The 24,965-nt window shown below is 36.8% G+C and overlaps 1 protein-coding gene across 2 annotated transcripts; it reads right to left on the minus strand.

The window, feature by feature from the left end:
- Positions 1-273: 273 nt before the first annotated feature.
- Positions 274-24,390, minus strand: ZC2HC1A (zinc finger C2HC-type containing 1A). Of its 2 annotated transcripts, none has more exons than XM_070942182.1 (9): positions 24,319-24,390; positions 14,484-14,560; positions 10,258-10,374; positions 8,997-9,138; positions 6,799-6,947; positions 5,310-5,385; positions 4,184-4,286; positions 2,043-2,153; positions 274-1,121 (listed from the first exon to the last, which is right to left on the minus strand). In XM_070942182.1, the coding sequence occupies exons 1-9, from the start codon at positions 24,332-24,334 to the stop codon at positions 950-952; spliced, it is 963 nt and encodes a 320-aa protein (XP_070798283.1). In that variant the 5' UTR covers positions 24,335-24,390; the 3' UTR covers positions 274-949. The 2 variants fall into 2 exon arrangements, with proteins under 2 accessions (XP_070798283.1, XP_070798284.1); XM_070942183.1 differs by lacking the exon at positions 24,319-24,390 and adding an exon at positions 23,908-23,984.
- Between the last annotated feature and the right edge of the window lie 575 nt (positions 24,391-24,965).

Consider the following 24,965-nt stretch of genomic DNA (forward strand, 5'->3'; position numbering starts at 1 on the left):
AAATGTAACAATACTAATGTAGTTTGAGTTTAATATAATTCTTTTTGTTTTAGTTTCAGAGGACTGTGTAAGAAATGATAATGGTAAAGTCACCCTCAAGTCAAAGTAATAGGAAGAAGAAAAATCATGATTAGGATATCATTTTCTGAAACAAGTGTGTCATAGTTATTATAAAATATTCAATGCGTTTTTGTTGGTACATTTCAAGCAATCAAAAGGAAATTAACTTAGGCCATATTGGCCAAGCTTTTAAAACTGATCACAGACCTGTTTTTTAGGAAAAGAAGTTGATCCTAAGAACATGATTAAATTATATTTGATAATTTAATTAATTTATTAGCAACTCAATCTTTTTGTATGAAACACATGGGAAGTTTTCCACATAGAAAAATATCTGTGCACAAAAACTTGTTATAGCTTTTTGGAACAAGAAAGCAGGTAAAATGCCAACTAGTTAGCTATAATAGTACACGTGAAACTAGTAATTTCAATTTACATTAAACATATACAAATAATAAAATTTATGACTGTCAATCAACAAGCTATCGTCTAGGTTATCAACCAAATATCAATCAATATTTCCATGTATAACATATTTTCTACTGGAACACGTTCTTAGACCAAATGATTCAGGGCAAAAACTACAAATGAATAAGAACATTAATATATATGTATATTACAAAAAACCTTAGCGCTTGATTTAAAGTTTTGCTCCATTAAATATTCTTCAACAATATCTCAAGTATACCATCTAGAATGGCACAGTTTTAGGTATCTAACCATTTATATACAACGTATTTATATATCTATATATATTATTTCACAACAAAAAATAATTGCCCAGAACATAATATGGTGCCTTAGCGCAAATCCTGGTGGTAAAGTATAGCAGAGATTTTCATACAGCCTTAGCAAGAAATCTATCTCTCATTTTACATTACAGGTGTATTCACAAAATCATTCTTCGAACACCACATTCACAGCAGTATTTTGCAGATTCAATTGGATATTTGGTACCACATTCGTAACAGAATTTTGGTAACTGTGCAAGAGAATTTCCCTCATTGCTTTTTGAACTTCCTCCATTGATAGATGAACAGTCTCCACTGTCGAATCCGGCCCTATGTCAAGCATTAAAAATTCAAAATAATAAACACAACAAAGATTAGAGGTAAAGAAATATGTATTTCAATGATCTCTAAAATATTCTTTTCAGTAATAAAGAATTAATATATGAATTTTTGACTCAAGTAAACAACTTGCCCAAAGGAAACTTTTTCAGAATTCTGCTACTATGTTGACTAAATGTTTTATGCTCCATTTTCAGTGGAAAACATTGCACCAATTACCTGAATTACCTGTAAGCATTTACGTCTCATTTAGAAATTCACATATAAAATGGAAGCCAAGGACTAAAGAAAACATTACATGGAAATTTGGGGATATTAGGATCGCTTACACTTTTAAAACTGCTGAGTTGCTCTGAAAATTAAGGACATTATGTTCAGGGAACAGTTACCAATTACCAATGGAATATTTTTTGGTATATGTATATGTTGGCATACACATTAACAAAGAAGTACAAAACAGAAAATATCTGGCTTAGTCCCCTAGAACTTAAAACAGAAATGAGAAGGAATTTCCCCACAGCTACTTCCTTGCTTTGTAAAATAAAATTGGCTGGGGGAATATCCTTACACTATAATCCCAATTCTCCTGTGAGGTATCTAGTTTGACTATTAGGAATATGAATAGATTTAATTTCAGTAAGGCTCTGAAGCTATGGGGAGAAAAAAATAATGACTTTCAGAAAAACTTGACTAGTTTAAGTCAAGTTCCACATTTATGTTGATTAGATTAATATTTTTTACTTGTACAGTGCAAGATACACTTCACTGAGAAATGGTTCAATTTCATTGATTTTTTTAAAAAATAAATATGACCTTTTATGCTTTTCTCTGTATTTTCACATTTTTATCCTTTTCTTTCATCTGGCAATTACTTCATCTTAATTAAAGTCAATAGATGCAAAAATAATTTACCTGGCTGAATAAGTTTCAGTACCAAATGCTTTTCTTTTGTTTGCCATCATACCCGGACCGGTGCTTCGTGTCATATTAGTAGATGCTCCCATCCGTGGTTTCATGGGCCCTCTTAAAATATATTATTATTAAATGAATTAGGCAGAATTAAAGTTAGCCAGTATTTAGGTTTATCCTAAACCTAACAAGTATGGCAAGCTTGATTAGATGCATCCATTTTCCTGCATCAAATCCTAGCACAGCATATTCCATAGATCTGCCTAATTATTCCAGGATCTTTTCAGTATCTATAGTTGCTGTGGATATTCCAGCACAACATATCCCCTTGTCTTTTCCATCCCGTTTTTTTCCAGTCTTCCCTTCCTTCCCTCTTTTTGCCTTCTCTTGGCTGCTACTGATGTCCCAGCATATATCCTTGTTCATCAGCACATTTTGTCCATTAAATCAAGAGTTTATCATCACAATTACAAAAATTACAAAAGTTAGAGTGCCTGGCACTAATTGATAAAAGTTTAGGAAACAGTCATTGTTACTAGTATTAATGCAAGAGTTTGCTAAAGAAAATTTGCAAAATTACTATGCACTTTCCTGGCATTGTCATTTTATATCATTGCAATTAAATTGCGCAGTTCATCCTTTTCAAAAATGCAGAATCGTACGCTTATTTAATGTAAATCAAGTCCTTTGCTTTATCATGGGTTTGCGCTGTAGAATAAAAATATTAAGTATCAAATTATTCAGAAAACACAAAACAATGAGAGATTAAAAAATATTGTGCGTTAAAAGCGCTATCTGTCTCACACAACAATTTATAACAAAACAGAACAGCTGGAATTTATCCAAACTCAAATTATTTATTATCATCTTCAAATTATTGTCTGATTTTTATATAAGATCAGAAGTTCATTTCTTAAAATTTCCTGCTTTTGATAGCATTATCCACTTTTTATACAGAAGCTACATGTTGCCATCTAGAGGATGAAGACAAACTATTTTACTCTTTAATTTCTTTATCATCCAGAAATTGAACACAATCAAATGTTTTATTTCAAAGGAGAAAACACCTCCAGCTGGTAAAAGAAATAGGAGGTTAATCAAGAGGCTCAACATTTCTTTATTCAAAATGTTCAAAACTATAGTATCACCACAGGTGAGAAAGCATTAAAGAGATAGAAGGAGGGTTAGCAAGCAGAGCCAAGAAAAATATCAGAGCCCAAACTGTTTTAAATGATGGCTGCATTTATAAATGAAATATTTGGAGCAACCTGAAAAAGTGGGTAAGCTTTCTCCTTTGCCCGCCCCTCACAACAGATAGATGGAGATCTTGTCTTGCCCTGAAAAATGCTGTATCTTGTTGAAAAATTGCACAAGCCATAATACGGAATGCTACAAGCAGAAGTAGAAGGAAGCAATTTAAAATTTAATCACTCCTAAGTGTGCCAAAGGTGCCTAAAGTACAGGTGATACAACAAATGATTGAAGCCATTAAACCTCTTAAAATAATTTTATCCAATTTGTAATGAAAATCACTTGTAATTTTATATGCATTAACACAGCTACACTGTGAGAAATGTTATCTCAGGATTATAAAGAATATTCAATAGCAAATCATTAATTATTCATAGTTGAAATCCATTTATAACCTTAATCAAATCATTCATGGGAACAGATACATTTATAAGACATTTTGATATAGACTGTCTGGTAATGACTCAGAAATTAGCCTGGCTCTGAGTTTAAGAATGGAATAGGAATAGACCTTTTTAAGGCTAAGATTAAATCAAATATTTAGTTATCTGTAACCCAAAACAGCTTCAAATCATATTTTGAGATACGGAAAATGCAGTTAAGGCAACCACATGGGGTCATATCTGAGATATGAGTTGCTTTTGCTTTCAGAATTCTCACTGCCACTTAAATGGCATAACTACCATTTAATGAATGACTATAATTCATTGATAGGAACACTCAATATCCCATTTCCTCTAATGTTCTCATCAGGGAATGCAGACTAGTTGGATTTTGCATACATTGTTATCAGATTTCCATGGAAATGAAAGCAGATCAAGTATAGTTCTAGAAACTTTCAGCATCTTGTCTTGTGAACCCCACTGTCAGATTTCTTTTAAGAATATACTTACCCTATTTGTGGACTCACTTTCATTACGTTTTTATGAGCTGGAGAACTCTGGATTTTGTTTCCCAATTGTCCACCTGGAGACAGTGTTTTATTTGCAGAGGAACCTTGTCATGAAAACATGAAAAACATTGTTTCTTTCACTACAAGACTGAATTTCCACATTTCCATATCTTTATGTACAGTCTAAGACCTCAGTGCAAAGCCTAATAGAAAAATTGCCAAAATTAGATTGTACCATGATGGGTACAATCTAATTAATACAGTCATACCTCAAAAAGTTGAGCATGAGGCCAAGAAAATCAAGTTGATACTCAGGAAAATGCTAAATTTGATCTAACTTAATTATAATTTAATCAAAAGTATTTTCTCTCAATCTATGGATGTTTTACTGTTCTTTTTCTTTCACATGAAGAATTACAATTTAGCAGTAACGTTTAGATGGATTTGGTTGTCACTCTTAAGATTTCAGACCACCATAGGATCCCCCCCCCCACTGTGACTCATTTATTCAGAAATAAAGGGCAATATTAAGTCAGCAAGTTTAATATTTTAAATGGCATTGAAAAATAAGACCCTTGTCCTACTCTTTTATACAAGATTAGAAATGAGATTCCAATGCTAACAATTTCCTTCTATAGTATTAACAAGCCAGGAGAAGCAATGAGAGAAAGGTAGGGAGATAAACGAGACATTAATATAGCAGTGACTACTCAACTCATTTGTTCATTCTTCTCCTAGGAATCTTATGAAGCAGGACACTGAAAACAGCACAACTGCTTTCAAAATTATTCATCTCAGTTTTTAAAAAAGCATCTTGAAATTGTCATTTTAATTATTGAGATGTCGTTGCAGAGAAGAACTTAAAATGTTTATTATGACAGATAATCACCTCAAACATATGATCAGAACTTCATTCACATTCTGCATATTAGAGGTTCATCTGTATTAGCACTATCTATCCTAACTTCTAGCAGCTTGGGCTAAATTTGTTTTAAGATTTAAATTCCCTCTGCTGAGGGAGCTACAAGAGAATGCCTAATTACAAAATTCCAGACAAAGGAAACACACACACACACACACACACACACACACACACACACACACACGTATGCACACATGTTCATTACTTGGTTGTGGTAAGCGTGATAAGGCTGGCGGTGTTAGCCCTGAAGAAGGTATCTTCTTTACTGTTGGTGTCTTGTACTGAAATAACAAATATGATATCCATTAAACCAGTAATTTAACAGGTTAAATAACCTTCGACCATCATGCTGATTCAGTGTTACATTTTTAGTGCCCCATATTTAAGGCAGACTACCTACCCTTTTTATATATTACAGTTAAAGCATGCTACTTTGTTTTTAACAAGCATGATAACTTCTAACAAGGAGGAACTTCCAACGAGGAAAAGTATTGCAATATAACAAGAAGAAACCAGCACATCCATCAAACCACAGACGAATGGTCACAGTGTCCAGGAATTATATTCAACACATATAGAGAGTCCTAGGCTCTGATGGTTGTTCTACACTGTAGCAGTAGTTCTCCAAGATCTCTAAAGAGGAGACTCCTCCCTTCCTTTTCCTTCCTCCCTAATTAATATAATGATAAATATGTAAAGCATGAGCTCTAACACTGAACACTGAGCTTTCACACTGAATCTAGATAAATTCTATGTAATAGAAGTGTAAAGTAAAATTGGTATTGGAATACATATGGAATGTATGGCTTGGCTTGGCTAACCTTTGTTTCTTACTTCCCCCTCTGAAGAATGGAAATGACTCTAAACTTATCACAAGTATAGATATTGATGCCACTGAAAATCTGTCATGATTAAATTATGGAGTCTATTACCATAAGGATGCTGTGACAGCCATGATCTTGGATAACAACTAATGGAGGTTTATATAAATTAATGGAAGATAAGCCTACTTCTAGATAAATTATTTATGTGATTAAATACTCTGGCATATTCTGCATAACAAAGAGAACATTGAAAAGACTTCAAAGCAAACAAGGTACTTTTGGGAAATGATTTAAGTTAACGTGATTAGACTTTAATATTTGTTTGCCTTTTTATTTCTTCAATGAAAGCTAAAATAGATTAAAATAATGTCCTATCTGTAATGTTCAACTTCCCATAAAGGCTTATAAAAGGTAGTACGTATGGGTTCTGTATTAATTAATTACTCCTGGTGTCTTAGTTCCTTCCTAGATTTTGTCAGATTGTTTTCGTTTCTTAAATATCCAAAAGAAATAATGGAATGGAATGGAATGGAATGGAATGGAATGGAATGGAATGGAATGGAATGGAATAGAATAGAATAGAATAGAATAGAATAGAATAGAATAGAATAGAATAGAATAGAATAGAATAGAATAGAATAGAATAGAATAGAATAGAATAGAATAACAGAAGTTAGAAGGGACCTTGGAGGACTTCTAGTCTAACCCCCTCTTTAGTCAGGAAACCCTATACCATTTCAGCGTTGGAACATTCACAACTTTTGGAGGAAAGTTTCAAGAACTATCAAGTTATGACTTAACTTTAAAACATGTTTGTTTTTAAAGCAGTAAAATTAAAAGAATGAAATGATGGATAGTAAATTTATTTACCTGTGTTCGAGCAGGAAGCTTCCCTTTAACTTCACTAACCACTTTCCCTTTATTAGAAATACGTGCTGCCTGTTCTTTGCAGAAATTGATATGTCGATCAGCTGCATTTTCATTAAATCGCCTCTGGCAGTATGGGCACTGAATATAATCTATATTCGACAGATACATAACAAAGTAATGGCTATTCATTACTTCATTCACTCAATTAACCACAATTTTGCTCCCAAGAAAGACTTAGAATTAATATCCTGATGTCATAACATTTATAACAGCTGCTATTTCCACCAAAAATATATGTCTGTGTGTGTGTTGAATATTTCATAGGACTATATAAATTCTGCAGGGGAGGGGAGGGGGAAATACAGTACATCAATCTCTAGAATGTATGTAAATTATCAAGTTTCTGGAACACTCCATTATTTTCTTTTAATCACCCAGCTAAAAACAAGCTTCACTATATTTCTGTCTACCTTCACAATTTCCAGATCTCTGAGTCTTATTTCAAAATTCTGAGAATAAGCAGGGAACCAATCAGTTCTCTTCCATCTAATCAATAGAACTCTTAAAGGAACAGATTCCAACTACATCCCACCCACTGAGCTGCTTCAGAGTTCAGTGGTAACTAAATAGCCCTTCACTTCTATTCCATATGTGCTAACATTTTTCTATATATATATTTATTTATTTATTTTTCTTTCTTTTTCGTAGGCTTTTATGTGCATATTCTTTCTAGCCAGGTTTTACCTACGTAAACTATGCAGCCCTGGTTCTGTGAAATCTCATTTACAAGTTTGTGGGCTTTTTGTTTCTTGCTGACAGACAGCAGACTCTGTGCTGTTGTTATTTAATTTAATTTAATTTCCAATTTATATACCGCCCTTCTCCCTGAGGACTCAGGGCGGTGTACAGCCAAGATAAAAAACATAGAATACAAATATTAAAACATTTAAAAATATATATAAATTTTGGCCCGAAAGTTAAGAATCACAAACTAATTAAAAGAATTTAAAAATTTCTTCTAAGCCAACCCGGCTTGCTGAAAAAGATAGGTTTTCAGGGAACGATGGAAGGCATTGATTGATTGATTGATTGATTGCCTGGTCTCTCACCAGGCAGCAAAGGCCTGCTGGCTGCCCGAAGGAAAAAAAAGCCCAGAATCGAGTAGATGTGACTCCACTGAGCTAGGGCTGCAGAAAAACCTTGGTTACATAGGAAAAACCTGGCTAAAAGAAAAACACACACACACACACACATATATAAATACAACCTGTGTCCATCCATCTAAGTGTTTGCAAAGAAAAAAATAAAAGTTCTTGGGAGTTCTGTTTCTTCTGTTTCAATTACAGAAATGCTTGCAAAGTGTGATGAGGGAAAGATACCAGTATATTTGCAACCACATAGTTTTTACAGCAACTCTAGTTTCATACAACAATACAGGACTCCCATGTTTGTATGGGATGAGGAAAAGGTATTGGCTGACGGCTGGCTTTAGCTCAGAGTCAGGGGAAAAATCAAAAGTGGTGGGTATTGTATTTTTTTAATGGAAGTTTAAAACTGATTTAAAAAGTAGATTCAATGATACAGTTGTCTGAATTCTTTCCCTAGGACAATTAGACTGAACAAGGTCTTACTTGTGGTCACACATGGGGAAGTAAGAGAAAAGCCAAATAATTAAATCCCTGTAGGTTCCTTTCCAACTCCAGGTGTAAAAGGTTTTAGTGCGAAACCTCTGACAAATAATCAATGACAAATAATCAAGGCAACAGTAATTTACGACAAACATGCCACTTTTACTGCTGATGTAAATGTGCAATTATTTCCTATATAATAATTTAGAAATGATTCAGTAGAGGAGCTTTGTGTAAAGATAAAAAAAAGAATCATGGTATCAGATCTGGGTCAGTCATTCATAAAGGATATACTGTATATAATTAAAGTTTTGCATATAAAGAAGACAGATATACAGAACAGACATGATGGGTACAATCTAATTTTTTCAAAGCATCCAGTGTTCCTAAAGATTTACTCCTGAATAAAAAAAAAAATCAAATATAGAGGATTTCGGATATAAAGGTATCTGTTCTAAACAAGCATGGTGATCATGTACGATTGATTGATAGAGCTATGTAACTATTCAAAAATAATGCTGCATGAACATATGCTAAAATGTATACATATGTCAAATTCAAATTATATACCAGGATCATAAGAAGGAGGCGGCGGCGGCGGCAATTTTCCACCTTCTTTAAGAACCTGATCTACTCCTTTGGCTGCTCTTATAGCTGCTATGAGCTCCTCGTGCTTTCGTCTCCAGCTTGATGGTTTCTTTGGAGGTTCTGGCTAAGGAGACAACACAGACAGCAGACATAGTTTTGCAATGTAAAACGTGTGATTTCTCGTGTACTAAGTACAGTACGCAATAACCCAAACAACACCAGCTGAATAAAAATATTGTATTATTTTTAACCAGGCTATCTGCCAAATTACATTTAGTCTTTGAGACAAGCGCCATGATAGCACTTATGAAAGAAAAGTAAGCAAACAAAAAGTAAATTTAATATTCCATGCTAGCTGAATTCCAAGTAATAACAATGTCTGCTTATAATCACTTCCTATTCTTCTGAATGCTTGTTGCATTTTTCCTGTTGTCATTAAGAAGAGTTATTTTCTCGTTTTCAATATTTCAATATAGTTGATTTAGATACTGCATTAAACTTAAAAGTATTTACTGTTATATTAACTGCTGATATAGGAATACATAACTATATTAATTTAAAGCATTAGGTCTACCCAAAACCAACAAAATACTGTATATCTAGTACAGAGTGTAGAATTATGTATTTTGTATCTTTCTCTTATGGAGAAAACTAAGCTTCTGAGATGCAGCAATATTCAATAGAACACAATAATATTATCTGCTTTTTTTAGTTTTCTTTAAAAAAATCTTATCATAGACAATCAAATGCCAAAATCTTGCCTTGTTCCTAGCGGCATATTACCCTGCTCTAGTTTTCATTATGGGCTGCAATTCTTCAGGATTATGAGCTCATATAATAGCTTCTATAGTATGGTAAAATAATAGTATCTCCTTCTAGTCAAGCTTGACTTTTCCCAGTTAAGTTAATGAACACATCATGTGTTTTCAATTTTATTACAAGTACTGTATAAATTATTTCCCTCTACCTTTTCTCAAAACCAACCTACAGCCCTAGTATTCCTAGTAATATACATTCTTACAATATGTCTGAAATCAGCATTTTGAGTTAATGATAAAGATAATGCCAAGATAAAAAGAAATATTATACGAGAAGTACACTGAAAACAACTAACAGTTCCTTAACCAAAGAAAAAATGAAACAGTACACTACTTTGGATAAGTTCCTAAAAACTCATAACATATTTGCAACCAATATTAGTTTTTTAAAAATAATACCTATATTTCAGCATTTATGTACTTACCCGTGGTTTTATAGGCTTTACTGTGGAAATATCAGTTCCCTCTGCTCTCTGTCTGCTAGAGTCAAATGTTTTTCTTTTTTTAGCAGCAGTTTTTTGGCAAATGGGAGAATGCTTTTTCTGTGAAATGAAAGTTTTAAAAAGTGGAATATTTATATTTGGATTTTAAAAAATTCATTATTAGATCCCTGTCGTGTAAGAGAAGCAAAGAACCCAAGAGACAAAGCTTACAGGATGTTCTCAACCTACGACTATAATTGGACCAGAATTTTGGTTGATAAGCAATGTGGTCATTAAGAGAATCATATGATCAGACCTGATTCTACTACCATTTTTACCATGACTGTTAAGCAAATCACCATAGCTGTTAAGTAAATCCAGCTTTCTTGCATTGAGTTTGCTTGTTAGAAGCCAGCTGGAAGATCCTAAATCATATGACTGCAGGACACTGCAACTGTCATAAATGTGAGCCTGTTGTCAAGTGCCCAAATCATAATCATATGAAAGCAAGCATGTGTGATGATCCTAATTTAAGGACAGGTCATAAGTCACTTTTTCTAGCACCATTTTAACTCCAAACTATGGTTAAATACATGGTCCTAAGTCAAGGACTCCTTGTATATTTATTATATTAATTTACTTTATATGAGGTTCTCTCTACCCCATAATCTACTCCTAGGGTAGTTCGCCTCTGTTGGAGCCTCAAGCCAGTTGGCACAGACAGGTTTTCAGGCTCTTCTGGGAGAGGAGGAGTGTGGTGCAGACCTCGCCTCCGGTGAGACAATATTCTAGAACAAGGCTCAACTTCATTGAGGGCCGCATCAGGGCTGTGGTTGACCTAGGGGGGCCAGGCAGGCATGGCTGACTGGGTGGGCATGGCCAGCTTGACACCACTCACTGGCCGTGGCCAAAGGATTGGGCATGACCAACTGGGTAGACATGGCCAGCTTGATGCCACTCCACAAACTGCTGGCATGTTTCCTCTTGCACTGGGTAGACCAGGCCAAAGCCACGCTGGCCTGATGTTTCCTCTCTACATTGGGTAGACCGGGCCAAAGCAACACGGGTCAGCCCCTTACATTTTCCAGGATGGCCCCGCGGGCCTTGTGTTTGACATCCCTGTTCTAGAAAGTGATGGCCAGAGCAGAAAGCACTTTATGCTTTTCACGTTCATTTAACTATTTGCAACTTCTGCAGGGCAATATTAGCAACTACCATAGATGTCCCAAAAGCTTTAATCTGACTACATCTTAAGCACCATTGCTATTCTAAAATATTCTCAGTTCTTCCCCAAGAGCATGTATAGTGTCATCTGACCCAAGGAGCCCAGCATCTGGCACTGTATTGACAATCACTCTGTCTTGTCTATCCTTGCGGTTTTCTTGATAAAACACAGAAGTGGTTTACTCCTGCGCAGCATGAAACATCTTCATCACTGTCACTAAAAGAGATCATTTGTTTCCAGAATCTTCCTATGGGCTAGAACCCGTGCAAAATCTTGCTTGCTATAGATGGGGAGCTGAGATGATTTCATACCTTGGGTGACTCTGCTATTAATACTATTCTTAGAATATAATGCTCTTCATTAATTCCTCCTGAGATCACATTCAAACTGCCTTTAGGGGAGAAGCTAAGATACATGCTAGTAGCTTTTGAAATAAGCTTCTGACTTGCAACAGGCTTTACTAATTTGGGAGTAACCTGATGCCTTTAAAATGTCACCCAGGGACAAGAAAATAACCCGGACCAGCCCCAATAACATTACCGGAACCCACAAATCTAACAAGGCAACCTGACTTTATAAGGCTGCTGTAGGACTTGAGGGGCTACTAATATATTTAATATTTTTTGCCTTGATTACTGGGTTTATAAATAAGCTATCTGAACACTTACTTGTATATGATTCAGACTGATCCTGAAAACCTAACAGTTAGTTTTTAAATCAGTTCTGTACCCAGGAATAGGCTGGGTCATTAAAAATAATGAATCTCTTGGTCCTATAAAAAGATGGGCAAAACATAAGGCTCCAATGTCAAAATTACTCTATATGAATGGAAAATCCAGATGTTCCACTTGATTGAAAGATTTGCCAGCTCCCTCTTCTACACACTTGGCCAGGGTCAACACTATTAAGAACACTATCTTCCATGTCAAATTCCTGATCGGAATTCAACAAATGGCATCAAGAAGAGCTTCTACAAAGGTCTGTAATAGTAGCATAAATCACAAATATGGAAATGATGAACCATAAAAGGAGAAAGGAGAGACAATCTTTTAAGGAAACATTTCAGTGAAATGGAAGTTCCACTGTCTGGGAAAACAGAGACCTACCAAGATATTTGCTTGTGAATTTTGGTATCTGGCAATTTCCCAGTTAACACCATGAGGACAGTGGGTTAATTTTAAACAATTTTAAACAATTCTATAGATATTATTTTCAACTGAAACAATATTGAACTATGTATCAATATGGACTTGAATTGAGCATTCTAAGTATCTTGAATAAGCCTCTCCTTCATGCTGTCCTTTTGTACCTGCTCTTATGGGAACATGAAAAAGGAGGAAGAAGAACATTAAGGAAGAACATTCTTTTTGGGTCTTTTGAGTGGTTGATTATGCCTTATATAATACCATATTCCCAGGCCAAAAACTGACCAAATAAATGGAGGAAAAAGCATTATCTTGCCTAGACCTTCAAATTACACTAAAGAACTCATAGAAAATACCAAGGCTTCTACCAAAATACAGAATCAGACAAAACTCGGCACTTTTTCCACAAGTAAGCTTCCAGCCCCCCTGTTGTGGTTCGCCAGCAGCCTGCGGAGTTGGCAGTGGAGTCGGACAGTGATGAGGCTGAGGAAGAACAGGGGCCAGTCCTGGAGGCTGGGGAAAGCCCGGGCAGAGATGGGACCAGGGCCATCAGGGAGTGATGTGTGGACTCCGGAGCCTCCAGAGGTTGACAGTAGAGAGGCAGAGGAACAGGAGAAGCCTGTTCCTAGTGCACGTATGAGAAGAGCTGCCAGAAGGCAAGAGCAGCTAAAGCAAAGAGGACGACTCGGGAGTAGGGCCAAGAGATGTTTGGCCCCTCCCATAAGACTTAAAAGACCAGCAACGGCTCTTGGGCTTTTTGTCGGAAAACAACTTAGATAGTATTGCTGCACTTATCTCTTGTTGGCATCTTCTGCTTTTGAACTTTTGCCAAGAGAAGCCTTTGGTAGTTTGCCTAATTATACCAAGGTTGGTGATTAGACTGAAGAATTTATGTTATGAAGAGCTTGTTTTAATTTAGTTTTGACTACACTGAGAATGAATTAATTTTCAGCTGTTCTAATAAAGTCTGTTTGTTTTAGAACTGTTTGCATCGATTACTACCTACTTAGGCTTGGGTCACAACATCCCCTTTAGAGATTCCTTGGGTCAGGACCTTTATTGCTAGAGCAATAAAGGCTGTCTTGGAGACCTTAGTTTGGGAAAGGGCTTCTTTATTCGTAATGTTCCCTGCACTTATGCAATATCATGTGTGGAATAGCCCTTGTGAAAAAGAGCACAAAGGATGAACTGAAATTACTTTGCTCAACAAGGTTCTGCACAAGCTCAGTTCCTGTCTCCTGGAGACTTCTCTACAGGCTGAAGTGAACAAGCAGTCTTCCTGTTGCTGAGGGAATGCTGCAAACATAAATGGCAGCTCAGAGGCTTTTGCATTATTGGACCTTCTGACAAGGTCAGAGGTAACTAGTTGCTTAACCAGCCTTCCCACTCACCTATACCTAAGAGGAAAAAGGAGAGAGAGAACTTCTGAAGCTTCTTTTAAAAAATGGGCTGAAAGCTGGCAGGAAAAAAGCTCTGTTCTTCTATACAAAGCAGAGAAAAAGATGATGGGGACATGTTCTGCCTTTTACGAACAGCATATAACTGTTCAATTAAAAAATTCCATCATAGCAATAATAATAGAAATAACACTTAGACTTATTTACTGCTCCATAGTGCTTTGCAGCATCACTGAGTGGTTTACAAATGTTAGTTTATTGCTCCCAATAAACTGGCTTCTCATTTTATTGACCTTGGAAGGATAGAAAGCGGAGTCAACCTTCAGTTCTGTTAGGATCAAACTCCAGGCAGTGGGCAGAGTTAGGCTGCAATTCTAACCACTGTGCCAGCAGGGCGCCTATCATTTCTCATCTTGATTTAAATAAACTCATCTGACATTATACTCATATACTCGTACTTACTAATGCAGGTAAAAAAAAAGTCCTTCCACAAATCCGACATGGTAATAATTCTTCGGGCTGTTGTGCATTTTTATAATCTGAAAAAGAAAGATACACACAATTGTTGAGGCAATAGAAATCCTACTTAACATTTCTTGGCCAACAACAATATGTTGGTCTACTTAGAATGGGCTGATACTTAAGCTAAACTATAATTATAATTAATTGTGAATTTGTAGATTTATTTCAGAAAATGCTCTTTAAAGATGGAACTACTTTGCATTTCTTACTTCTAAGCATTACATACTCTTTTTCCAAGCTTTGTCTACAGTACTGATAAATTTATAGTCCTTGGAAAGATTCCCTGATTAATAATAATAATAATCATCATCATCATCATCATCATCATCATCATCTAAATAAGTGTATAGATAATTTGAAGGACTTGAATGGTGAAATCAAGGAATTCAAAAATACAAGAATCTGGAAAGAGACATTTTTATTGTTTTGTATTCTGCATGCCATACTTCCCATTAAACATTAAAACAACAGTACCATGTGTTTTCTTTTTCAAAAAAATTAGTACTTATTTAATTTAGGATAGGGTAGAGTAGATAGTACTCCATTTTTTTTTTTTTAAACAAAGCATACCACATCATTCAGAATGTTTTGATAATTAAACCGGGCAAGAAAATGAATTATTTTGGAAGCACAAAGGACTGAAGTGTTTTTGATCATACTGCAAACAGACATAATAAAATGTATTAATATTTATGTATTATATAACAGACTGAAAAAAGGATGATAAAGCAACTCATGGTACTCTCCATTCACATATAATTTTTGGATTCTATATTGGAATTATCTGGAAAATCCATAAAAAGAAGAAAAGAAAAGGAAAACCATAATTTCCTAGCAATATGTTAATAATATCAATATCCAAAGTTTTCTGAAGGAGATATAAAATGAATGTTTCATTATCAAGTGAATAATAAGCTATTAAGCTTATCTGACTAGTAAACAAAGTTTCACAGGCAATGCAAAGAAGCTGTAAGTCACAGATGATTGCCAGAGGAATTTGAGTGCCATTATTTCCCCGAAAAGAATGTGGAACTGGGCAGATATTAGTCAGTTCTGCCAAGGTCTACTACATTCCTAAAGAAAATAATTATTTAATAAATAGCTCATAGTGTTATTGCTCATACTCAGGGAATCTTGAGTATATGCTTTTATCTTAGGTTTTCAAAATAATGTTAAGAAAATAATTGCTTATAAACTTATATTTTACAATGTTAACCACTTATCCAAATATAAATCACTATTTTTTAAAGAAATTAATTTCTTTTAATGATTTTCAACCAATCTGGGATATGTATTATGTTCTTTTGGCATAATGGTAACAGATAGTCCTTCACAATATTCAATAATTTCTATGTGATTGAACAACAGCAGTACTGTATTTGCTTTCAACAATCTCCTATCTCTGAACTACTACTGTTGGCATATTTCCAACCAACTGCAGTTTTATTTGCCAAAAACAAGTAATCTATTAGGAAGCTAAATATTTCCTTTGTTTTTCAATGATGTAATACAAAGAATGAAATCATGAATGATCTTTTATGCACAATCTTTCCATGTATAGTGAATTATGTGCATAAAGGACACAATTACATTATATGCATGTAACCACACACATTTAAAAAATGTTATTAAAAATGAAGCTGAAACATTTGGGATGTTAGATTTGCAGCCATAGATTTCTGTATATACATATAGAAAAGGAAGCAGACAAATGTTTTTATTCATAATTCACAACATAACATGTTTGCCAGCACTTTAAAGTAGGCCAGTTCATGGCAGAAATAATAGGAATTGCGTTCTGGGACCACATGATTCTTGGCTTAAAAGATCTAAGAATACCCTCCTCACCTCCAGAAAAAATGGAAGCACGAAAAAGAATACTCAATATATTTTTTAAAGAACTGTAGATAATGTTCTAAATGAATGTCAAATTAGAATAAATATCCATAGATTAGAACAAATTTAAACTTTTTAATGGGACATCTAATTGTTATTATAATAGTTCAGTTTTATGAGTTGAACTGGAGTTTGTAGGAGCAAACTAAAAAGATACTAATCTAAATATATTTTCCAAAGAAAATAAAGCAGTAACTCAGATAGAAATCAATTAGACACAACAAACATTTGACTGAAAGGGAAAATGGTGTTCCGGTAGGCAAGTAAATCCTGTTCCTCCTCCACTTTCTCAAAGGCATTCATCCATACGCATCTCTATATGTACATTCTCAGTGGCACATAAACTTTATATTCAGCCATAGACATTATGACACAAAGAATGCTTACTCACAAGAGGAGAGGCAAGACCACTTGAAAAACTAACAGCTCAACAAAACAAATTCTAAGGCCTCTTTGTTTAATTCAAGTAACTTAAGGTATTCACCCCATTACCTCACCATCTTAAGCTCAAAAATACACATATTGCAGTAACCTAAACTGTGTGCTATACTGATTAAGTGCATAGGTAAACGTAAAGATGTCCCTGTCCAGTCATGTTGCTCATCTCCGTTTCTTGGTTGAGGGAGCCAGTGTTGTCTGAAGACATTTTCCATGGTCATGTGGTCAGCATGGTTTATATGCCAAAGGCACACGGAACGCTGTTACCTTCCCATCGAAGTGGTACCTATTAATCTACTTGCATCTGCTTGCTTTTGAACTGCTAGGTGGGCAGGGGCTGGGGCATGAATGGTAGCGCACTGTTGAGTGGTGCTCGAGCCTCGAACATGGGCTGTCAACTTTCCAGCTGCCAAGCTCAGTGTCCTTAACGACTGAGCCATTGCACCCCCATGATTAAATGTATACAGTATTATAATTGGTATAAATCTGAAAAGAGGGACTGTAACATCTCTCCCTTTTAGACTTGTTTTTACCTCTAGTAGCACTTCAATGAAGGTGTGCTGGTCTCTGGTTTAAATGACTTCTACAATTCTCTTACAGCTTTCACTTTTCAAACATCCTGCTGATCACTTAATTACCTAAGAAAGGCTTCTATTTCTTCAACTATACCAGATCAATGGCATAATTAATAACTTTTTGCATATTTGGATAAAAATTCCAAGTTTAACTTCAAAGTTAAATGAGGAAATATAACTTCAAATTTGAATCAAGCCATCCTGATCAAGAAGTCACACTGGCTCTTTAACAAATATAACACAGGCAGTCATAGGTACCACAAAGTAATAAATGATTTAAGACTTTGCATATGAATACCAAAATTTCTTACAATTTTGGAAATCTTGCATAAGGTCTCATTTAATTCCCTCAATATAGTCATAATGCAAATATATACAATGACATTGGCAGGCCAAAAAGCATTAGCAGCCATCAATATATGGAAAAGTGATATGAATCCAGAGCCATACTTTATTCGGAAGCACACAATCAATACTGGAAGTCTGCCTACTTAATGTGACTGAATATTTCATAATGAAATGAATCCGGCATTATAAGGGTAATAGTCATGTAATAGTCTGCCTTTTCCTTCCCTTCTACCCCTATTAGCTTTGTGTGAAGATTGGGAACCCCCCCCCTTGAGTAAAACTGAAAGGTGTCTGAATGGTGTAAAACAGCGGTCACCAACTGGTGGTCCATGAGAAAATTTTGGTGGTCCGCAGAAAAATTATTTGCATTTTTTTATATTGTACTAAATCAGGAGTCCTCAAGCTGCGGCCCCTGGGCCGGATATATGCAATGAAAGTTTATGTTGCTGTAGAGAGTCTCCCCCTTCAGGGTCTTTTTGTGTGGATTGGAGGGGGGCAGAAATTCTGACTTGGGGTCTGCTTCAACCTCCTGATGCAGGGCTTTGGGCGAAGGCTGGAGAGAAACGCCACTGGTGGCGAAGAGCCGGACAGCCTCGTTCCAGTGGGACTGCATCTTGGCCTGAAAGTGGCTGACCATCTCAACATCCAGATTCTGGTTCCTGGCCTTGCACTCCCACAGGTCTTCCCTCTGCTTAGAAAGCCTATGCTCGTGGTCCTCAGTGAGGTGCTTCTGCTGAGCCTCCTTCTTGGCCAGATCCAATTTGAACTGAGCCTGCTGTTTTGCCAACTCTTTCTCGTGGTGGCTGCTTAGCTCCAACAACTGCTTCCTGTTGGGGCCCTAAGGAGGCCGGGCAGGCAGGCGAGGAGTGGCTGGGAGGGGAGGGGCGAGTAGAGGCCATCGAGGCACCCCTCAACATGAGTGACATCGAATTGGCCATGCCCACCCAGTCAGATGACCACGTAGCCATGCCCACCCAGCCGGTCATTAAGCAGATCATATTAGTGGTCTGCAGGATTTAAAATTATGAATTTAGTGGTCCCTGAGATCCAAAAGGTTGGTGACCCCTGGTGTAGAAATCTACACCAACTGCATCCATTCCTGGATTGTGTAGAGAAAGGCAGAGTATAGTCGGAGAACTGCAAGGGCTGTTAATGGATAAAAAGGTCTGTAAAGAAAATGTAATCCTAGGAGAGTAAGCGTAAGAAAGAAGCTTAAATAATCCTGCCTTGATTCTTATTGGTATAAGGGAAAACAGAGAAATTCTGGCAGAATACCCAATACATTACTATAAAGTTCCAGTAATCTTTGCAGCATCTGTTTTCCTGACCTGGTACACTTTGAACGGTTGATATTGATCCCGATATTCTGCCAGTCTCCTTTTATCTACTCTTATATTTCAGATGATTTTTTCCCCTTTTGCTTACTATTCTCCTGAACCTGAGATTTCATTTACAGCATCTTTTATCTATTACGTTCGTTCATCATTACCTCTGCCTCCCTGTACAAACCAGAAAGGCCTTGCTCACAATCATGCCTTGGTTGCCCCTTGCTTGGACTCCTAAGTGTATACATAGGATTTTCCTTGAATACTATGTAGTAGATATACAGTAACTGGTTCAGAACCATGTGACACCACTTATTTGTCAGCTGTTCTGACTCCCAGCAGGCTTCCAGGTGTTAATTCAAGGTGCTGGTTACTATCTATAAATTTCTGCATGGCACAGGGACATGTTATTTGTGGGTCTATTTCTGATTATTTTTAATCTGTCAGGGTAGGCATGTTCCAGGTTCCTTCAATGAATTATTTTTTTTTTGCTTTGTCCTACCCATGTTCAGATTGTCTTGACCCTATTGGTCTTTTATGAGGCCATACAATCCTTACTGTCCTCCCAGGCCTTGGGCCAACATATTAGATGAGCCCATATTATAATGGTTTAGGAAAATTATAGTGATTTGCCTTCATTTATTTTTGGTGGCTGTTTTAACTCAGTAATATGTAAAGCACACATTTTATTGTACTACAATTTTGGTTCATTAAATAATGTGGTTTTAAAATAACATAGAAGTATTTCCATGTGTTTGTTGAGTTTCTCTCTGGCTAAATGATACTTGATCTAGTAGACTTTCTGTCAGCAGAATAGGAAAATCCTCTAGAGCAAATTGAGAAGAAAAGCTGCCAACAAAAAAAAAATCTGTGAAAATTGTTTCCCTTTTACTAATCAAAACATTTATTAGATGTAATATTGTTTTTCTGAGAAATAATTGGATGTCATTCAAAGAAATGTAAGTGCAGGGTATTAGTGCTTATTCCATACAGTCTATATATCTATATCTAATTCTAGAACCGAAATAAAAGCTATAATGAACCATCAAATTGGAATGGGCCATTTAGACCACTTAGCCCAAGTTGTGCCTAAGGCAGCAATCCAAATGGATTGCTTTCTCACAGATGGTTGTCTGTCTTCTGTTTGAACACATCCAGCAAAGAGGTCCATCATGCTCTCTAGCAGGCTCTGTGTTTAAAAAAAAGATTCTAATATTATTTTAATAAATATTTAAAAATGCAATCAGTAAGAAACTTGAAAAGGAACGTAGTAAGTTGAAAAGATGGTTTAAATTTGGTTTCTTTTAATAGGTTTTTCTAATATGTAAGCGGTATCTACTTTTCTGTTGTATAAGACCATAATTCTTATGAGTCCATTTGAGTTGAGTATCTTCAAATAGTTGGAAAGGGCTTTTTTATTCTCGTCAGTTGTTTAATTTGGGACCAGGTTATTTGAGGGACCGTCTCTTGCCGGTCACATCTACCTGACCCATCAGAGCAGGCAGGCAGGAAATGCTGCGGGTCCCATCCCTGACGGATATACATCTGGTGGGACCCAGAATAATGCCCTTCTCCATGGTGGCTCCCTCTCTTTGGAACATCATTCCCCCAGAGATTAGAATGGCCCCCACTCTAATACTCTTCTGTAAGGCCTGGTTCTGCCAGCGGGCGTGGGGGACCCAGAGTGGGATGGAGCCTATTAAATGGCTCGTGTGATCTGCTGTCGGGGGGGTGATTTTATTATATTATACTAATTTATTTGATTCTTTTTATTAGTTTTATTGTTTTAAATGTGGTTTTATATTCTGTAAGCCGCCTTGAGTCGCAATGGGCGAATAGGGGGCAATATAAATAAATAAATAAAATAAATATTTTTCTCCCTCAAAATATGAATTTTTAGTTCACTGATCATTTTTATTGCCCTTTTCTGAGTTAATTCCAATCTGTTTGAATCCTTTCTAAAATGTAGCCCAGATCTTGACATAATATTTAAAGTGTGATTTGGCTCAAGGCAATAGGGTGGCACTAATACTAGAATTTAGAAATGATACTTTTATTGACAGTAAATAGAACTGTATTTGCCTTTTTTAAAGCTATCATGTTACAGTGGTTATACATATGCATGTTACTGCTAAGTTAGGTTTCCCATATCTGTGCATCTGAATAATGTTCCTAAGTGAATAACTTAGTTTAAACTGAATCAGTATCCTTTTAAATCTAAATTTATTTAAATCTAAATAAATGATTTACCTTAGAACTTACTAACACATATGAGCATCTTTGATCTTTATTTCAAACCAGTGACTTTGGGCAGTGAATACTTTCTTTCGTTTCTGTATAAATATCTGTATAATCCACAGGATAAAATGTGACAGAGAAGTTAGACCAAAACTCTGTGGGTGGCCATAAAAAAAATAAACAATATAGGTATAATTGATTGGGGGGGGAAATAAAAGTTTTTCAAATGGGGGGCTTTGTGCATTGAGCACTATTATATACAAAAACAGTTAGATTCAAGTATGGTATCTTGAGGTTTGTTTCCTAAGTTTGGCTCCGTACTCTTTGTAGACAGGTTTTTCTGAAAACATCACACTAGAATCTATTCTTGTCCAGTAATAAAAACAATTTTAAAACCAAAAATACCTAACATTCATCCTATGTTCTTGACTTAGGTTTATTTTAATAGTACTTATGATAGTTTGGTCATCTTCAACTGTTCTAATATACATTCAGACTTTTCCATTTTTAAATATTAGAAATCTAAAATTTCATTAATACTGACTTTTACTTCACAAAGACACCAAAGATTAAGTTATGATAGGTGTCACAATGGGAGGAAGCAGGAAACTATCCTCCTTTTAGTGCTGGGATTCATGCATGGTTTCAACAGTTGACAAACTCATGGTTTTAACAATTTTCCAATCAAAATAGGAGAAAGTACACTCAAAGGTGACACATCTTTTGAGTGCACAAGACATCAGGCCTCCATATACAAAGCTATGTCCTGTTAGACCATGCCACTGGCTTTCCTAGACAAGCTTAGAATATAATAGACAAACTATTCTATTCTCTGGCCAGTTGTTTTAGCTGTCACAAAGTAGCTATTCTTTTGGATAGGCTTCCCTGATCCCTTGGGTTTGCTTCTGCCCACTCTATTTACCCATCCTGTTTAATGCTATCTTCTTTTCTTCCTCACCTGTCTTCTTATTCTGTCCTCTGCCACAGCAGCAGATAAAGGCCCTAGACTGCAATATTCCATGACACCCATGGTCACCCAGGGCACCAAAATTTAAAATTATACATAACCCAAGCTCAGCTTACTGTTTCTTCTCCTGCAATCACTATTATATATATTCTCCACAACCACAACACTAATTTCACCAAGGAACGTGAACATATTACAAAAATTGTTTTGTAACACAATTCATACATTCTACTGCCATCAGCCATGCTGGGCAGTTAATAGAATTGAAGCACAGCACAAAACATCTGGATGGCATCAGAAGATGAATAGAGGCACACTGCTAATCAACTAATTTACCTAAATTGGCATACAGTTAATATCAAGTTCTGAAGAGAACTGATGAGCAGACAATTAAAATGGGATTAATTTAGTCCCAAATCAAATTCATAGGCTTACAGCATTGTTAGATATACCTGGTGTAACGCCATAGTGAGATCAGTTTAACATTCCTTTTCCTTGTCAAACTCAATACATTAAAAAAACAGCTGAAAGCCCAGAAATACTGTTAATTAGATTTTATTCTCTGATATTGAATCAATGTAAAATATGTTAGATTCATAAAACATGCATTTTTGCTTTTAGTATAAATATTTTAACATCCACACACACTTAGATTGAAGGTATACATTTGGGATTCATCGCTCAAATAACTAGCTATATGCATAAATCTTCACATATTTTCAAATTTACCTAAAGTAATCCTGTGTATCAAAATAACAGCTAGTTTTTCAGTTTGTATTCAGCGCATCAATTTAAAAGAAGTTTATACAGACTGCTCTTTTTCTTAATAAAAAACACTTTCTTTTGCACTACATATAAAATTAAAAACGTAATTAATAAGAAAAGCATCGCTGATTTTGATTTATGAAATAAAAGAGGCCGAAAATCAATTCAAGGCAATCCCACACAAAGAACAACAGAGATGCCAACACACTTTAAATAGTGATGTCATCATCCTCAACTAGATTAAATGAGGATTCTGTTGACTAAATGTGGCAAGAAAGCTTTGCCAAACCCAATTCCACTACAGGGTAGGTTTTCAAAACCAACAAAGGGCTCTTTCCAAGAGTAAACGGTTTAGTAGGCCTTTTCCACAAATGACAATAAAATCCCCCCTCCTTTCCCCCTCTTTTGCATCCCTAATTGAATACAAACCCTCAACTGGCTCTAATACATACTTACATTGAAAACAGTTCTCTCAGGATTTCCATACTAATATTCATCATATGATGCATGCTAGCCCCAACTTTCCCTAGCACCACTTCTGAAAATACATTACAAATAGGCAGGGAAAAGAAAAAAAAAAAAGAAGAAGAAGAAAGCGAATTTACAGGTACCCACTCACCGTTTTCAGCGCCCCCTCCCCCCACATTGACTACCTGGGTGCCCCAAGCGCAGTAGCTAACAAACTGCTTTTATCATCTAATGAGCACACCCGGAGTTCAAAACCTGACCTCGGCGTGACCGACTCGCAGGAAAAAAAAAAAAATGCGGGCTGTATGACATTGGCTGGCAGAAAGGCCCGTTTTGGAACTCACCAGCCATCCCTCCTCCAAAATGACCGCAGGGGTCCCAAACGCCCCGGCATTAACCGAGCTACCGCAGGAGGGATGCGGGCAGCGGCTGGAATAGACAGTCAGCCAGCCAGCCCCGACACGCCCAGTAACTAACGGGAAGGAGACGCGCCTTGGCTGGGAATGGGGTGGGGTGGGGGAGAAGATGCAAACCCTTCGGGAGACCCCCGTCCTTCTCCTCGGCTCCTTCCCGGGAGTAAAGAGTCTCCTCCCGCCTTCCGGGAGGGGAGACTTCGGCATTAAGATGTGTCCTCCCGCCTTCTACCCTTTGCTCCCCCCCCCCCCCCCCCCGGGGCCTGGCGTCTCTCTCTCTCTCTTCCCGCCAGCCTGGAGGAGCAAAGGGTCCGCGGCTCTTCTCGCAGTCCCCGCCCTTACCCTCCAGCTCCTCCATGGCGCTCCCTGCCTGTCTCGGGCTCCCGGCCGCTGCTGTAGCAACACGGCCACCTCCCAGCCGCTAACATCCCCGGCGTCGATTGGTTTCCCAGCACAAGGAGGGGGGCGTGGAGGGCGGCGCGGCTCGGCACGCAGTGCGGATGGGCCGGACTAGGCTGCGGCTGTGGCTCCGTCGGAGTTAGCCGCGGTTTCTTTCTTCTGCGCGGTCGCCGCCCTGGCGTGGAAAGGGCGGGCTTTTCGGTGTCTTAATTTCTATGCCTGGGCATTTTTCTGCTCCCGATAACTTTAATTGGGCCTATCTCCCAAGGAGAAAACTTTTTTTTTTCCCTGCCTTCTGACAGAATATTTTTCTTTTGCACAGAAATACAAGACATTTTTTTTTTTTTTTGCTTTTCCACAGGAAGGGGAGGATTCACACAGTAGTTGTTGGCGTGGTGGGAGTCCTGGTGACCGCAGGAGTGCCTTTTTTTGATCTCCTAATAATGTCTAATGCAGTGTTTCTCAACCTTGGTAGCTTGAAGATGGGTGGACTTCAACTCCCAGAATCCCCCAGCCAGCGCTGCTGGCTGGGGGATTCTGGGAGTTGAAGTCCACCCATCTTCAAGCTACCAAGGTTGAGAAACACTGCA

This window comes from Pituophis catenifer, unplaced genomic scaffold (assembly GCF_029215685.1).
Source record: "Pituophis catenifer annectens isolate HBS135680 unplaced genomic scaffold, rPitCat1.0.hap2 SCAF_3, whole genome shotgun sequence".
NCBI classification, from domain to species: Eukaryota; Metazoa; Chordata; class Lepidosauria; order Squamata; family Colubridae; genus Pituophis; species Pituophis catenifer.

Bases quoted from the DNA above. Each gene is read 5' to 3' on its own strand.
- ZC2HC1A (XM_070942182.1), bottom strand. The intron at 5,386-6,798 runs GTAAATAAATTT...TTGTTATTTCAG, and splicing joins AGCTTCCTGCTCGAACACAG to TACAAGACACCAACAGTAAA. The intron at 4,287-5,309 runs GTAATGAACATG...TTTCATGACAAG, and splicing joins ATCACGCTTACCACAACCAA to GTTCCTCTGCAAATAAAACA.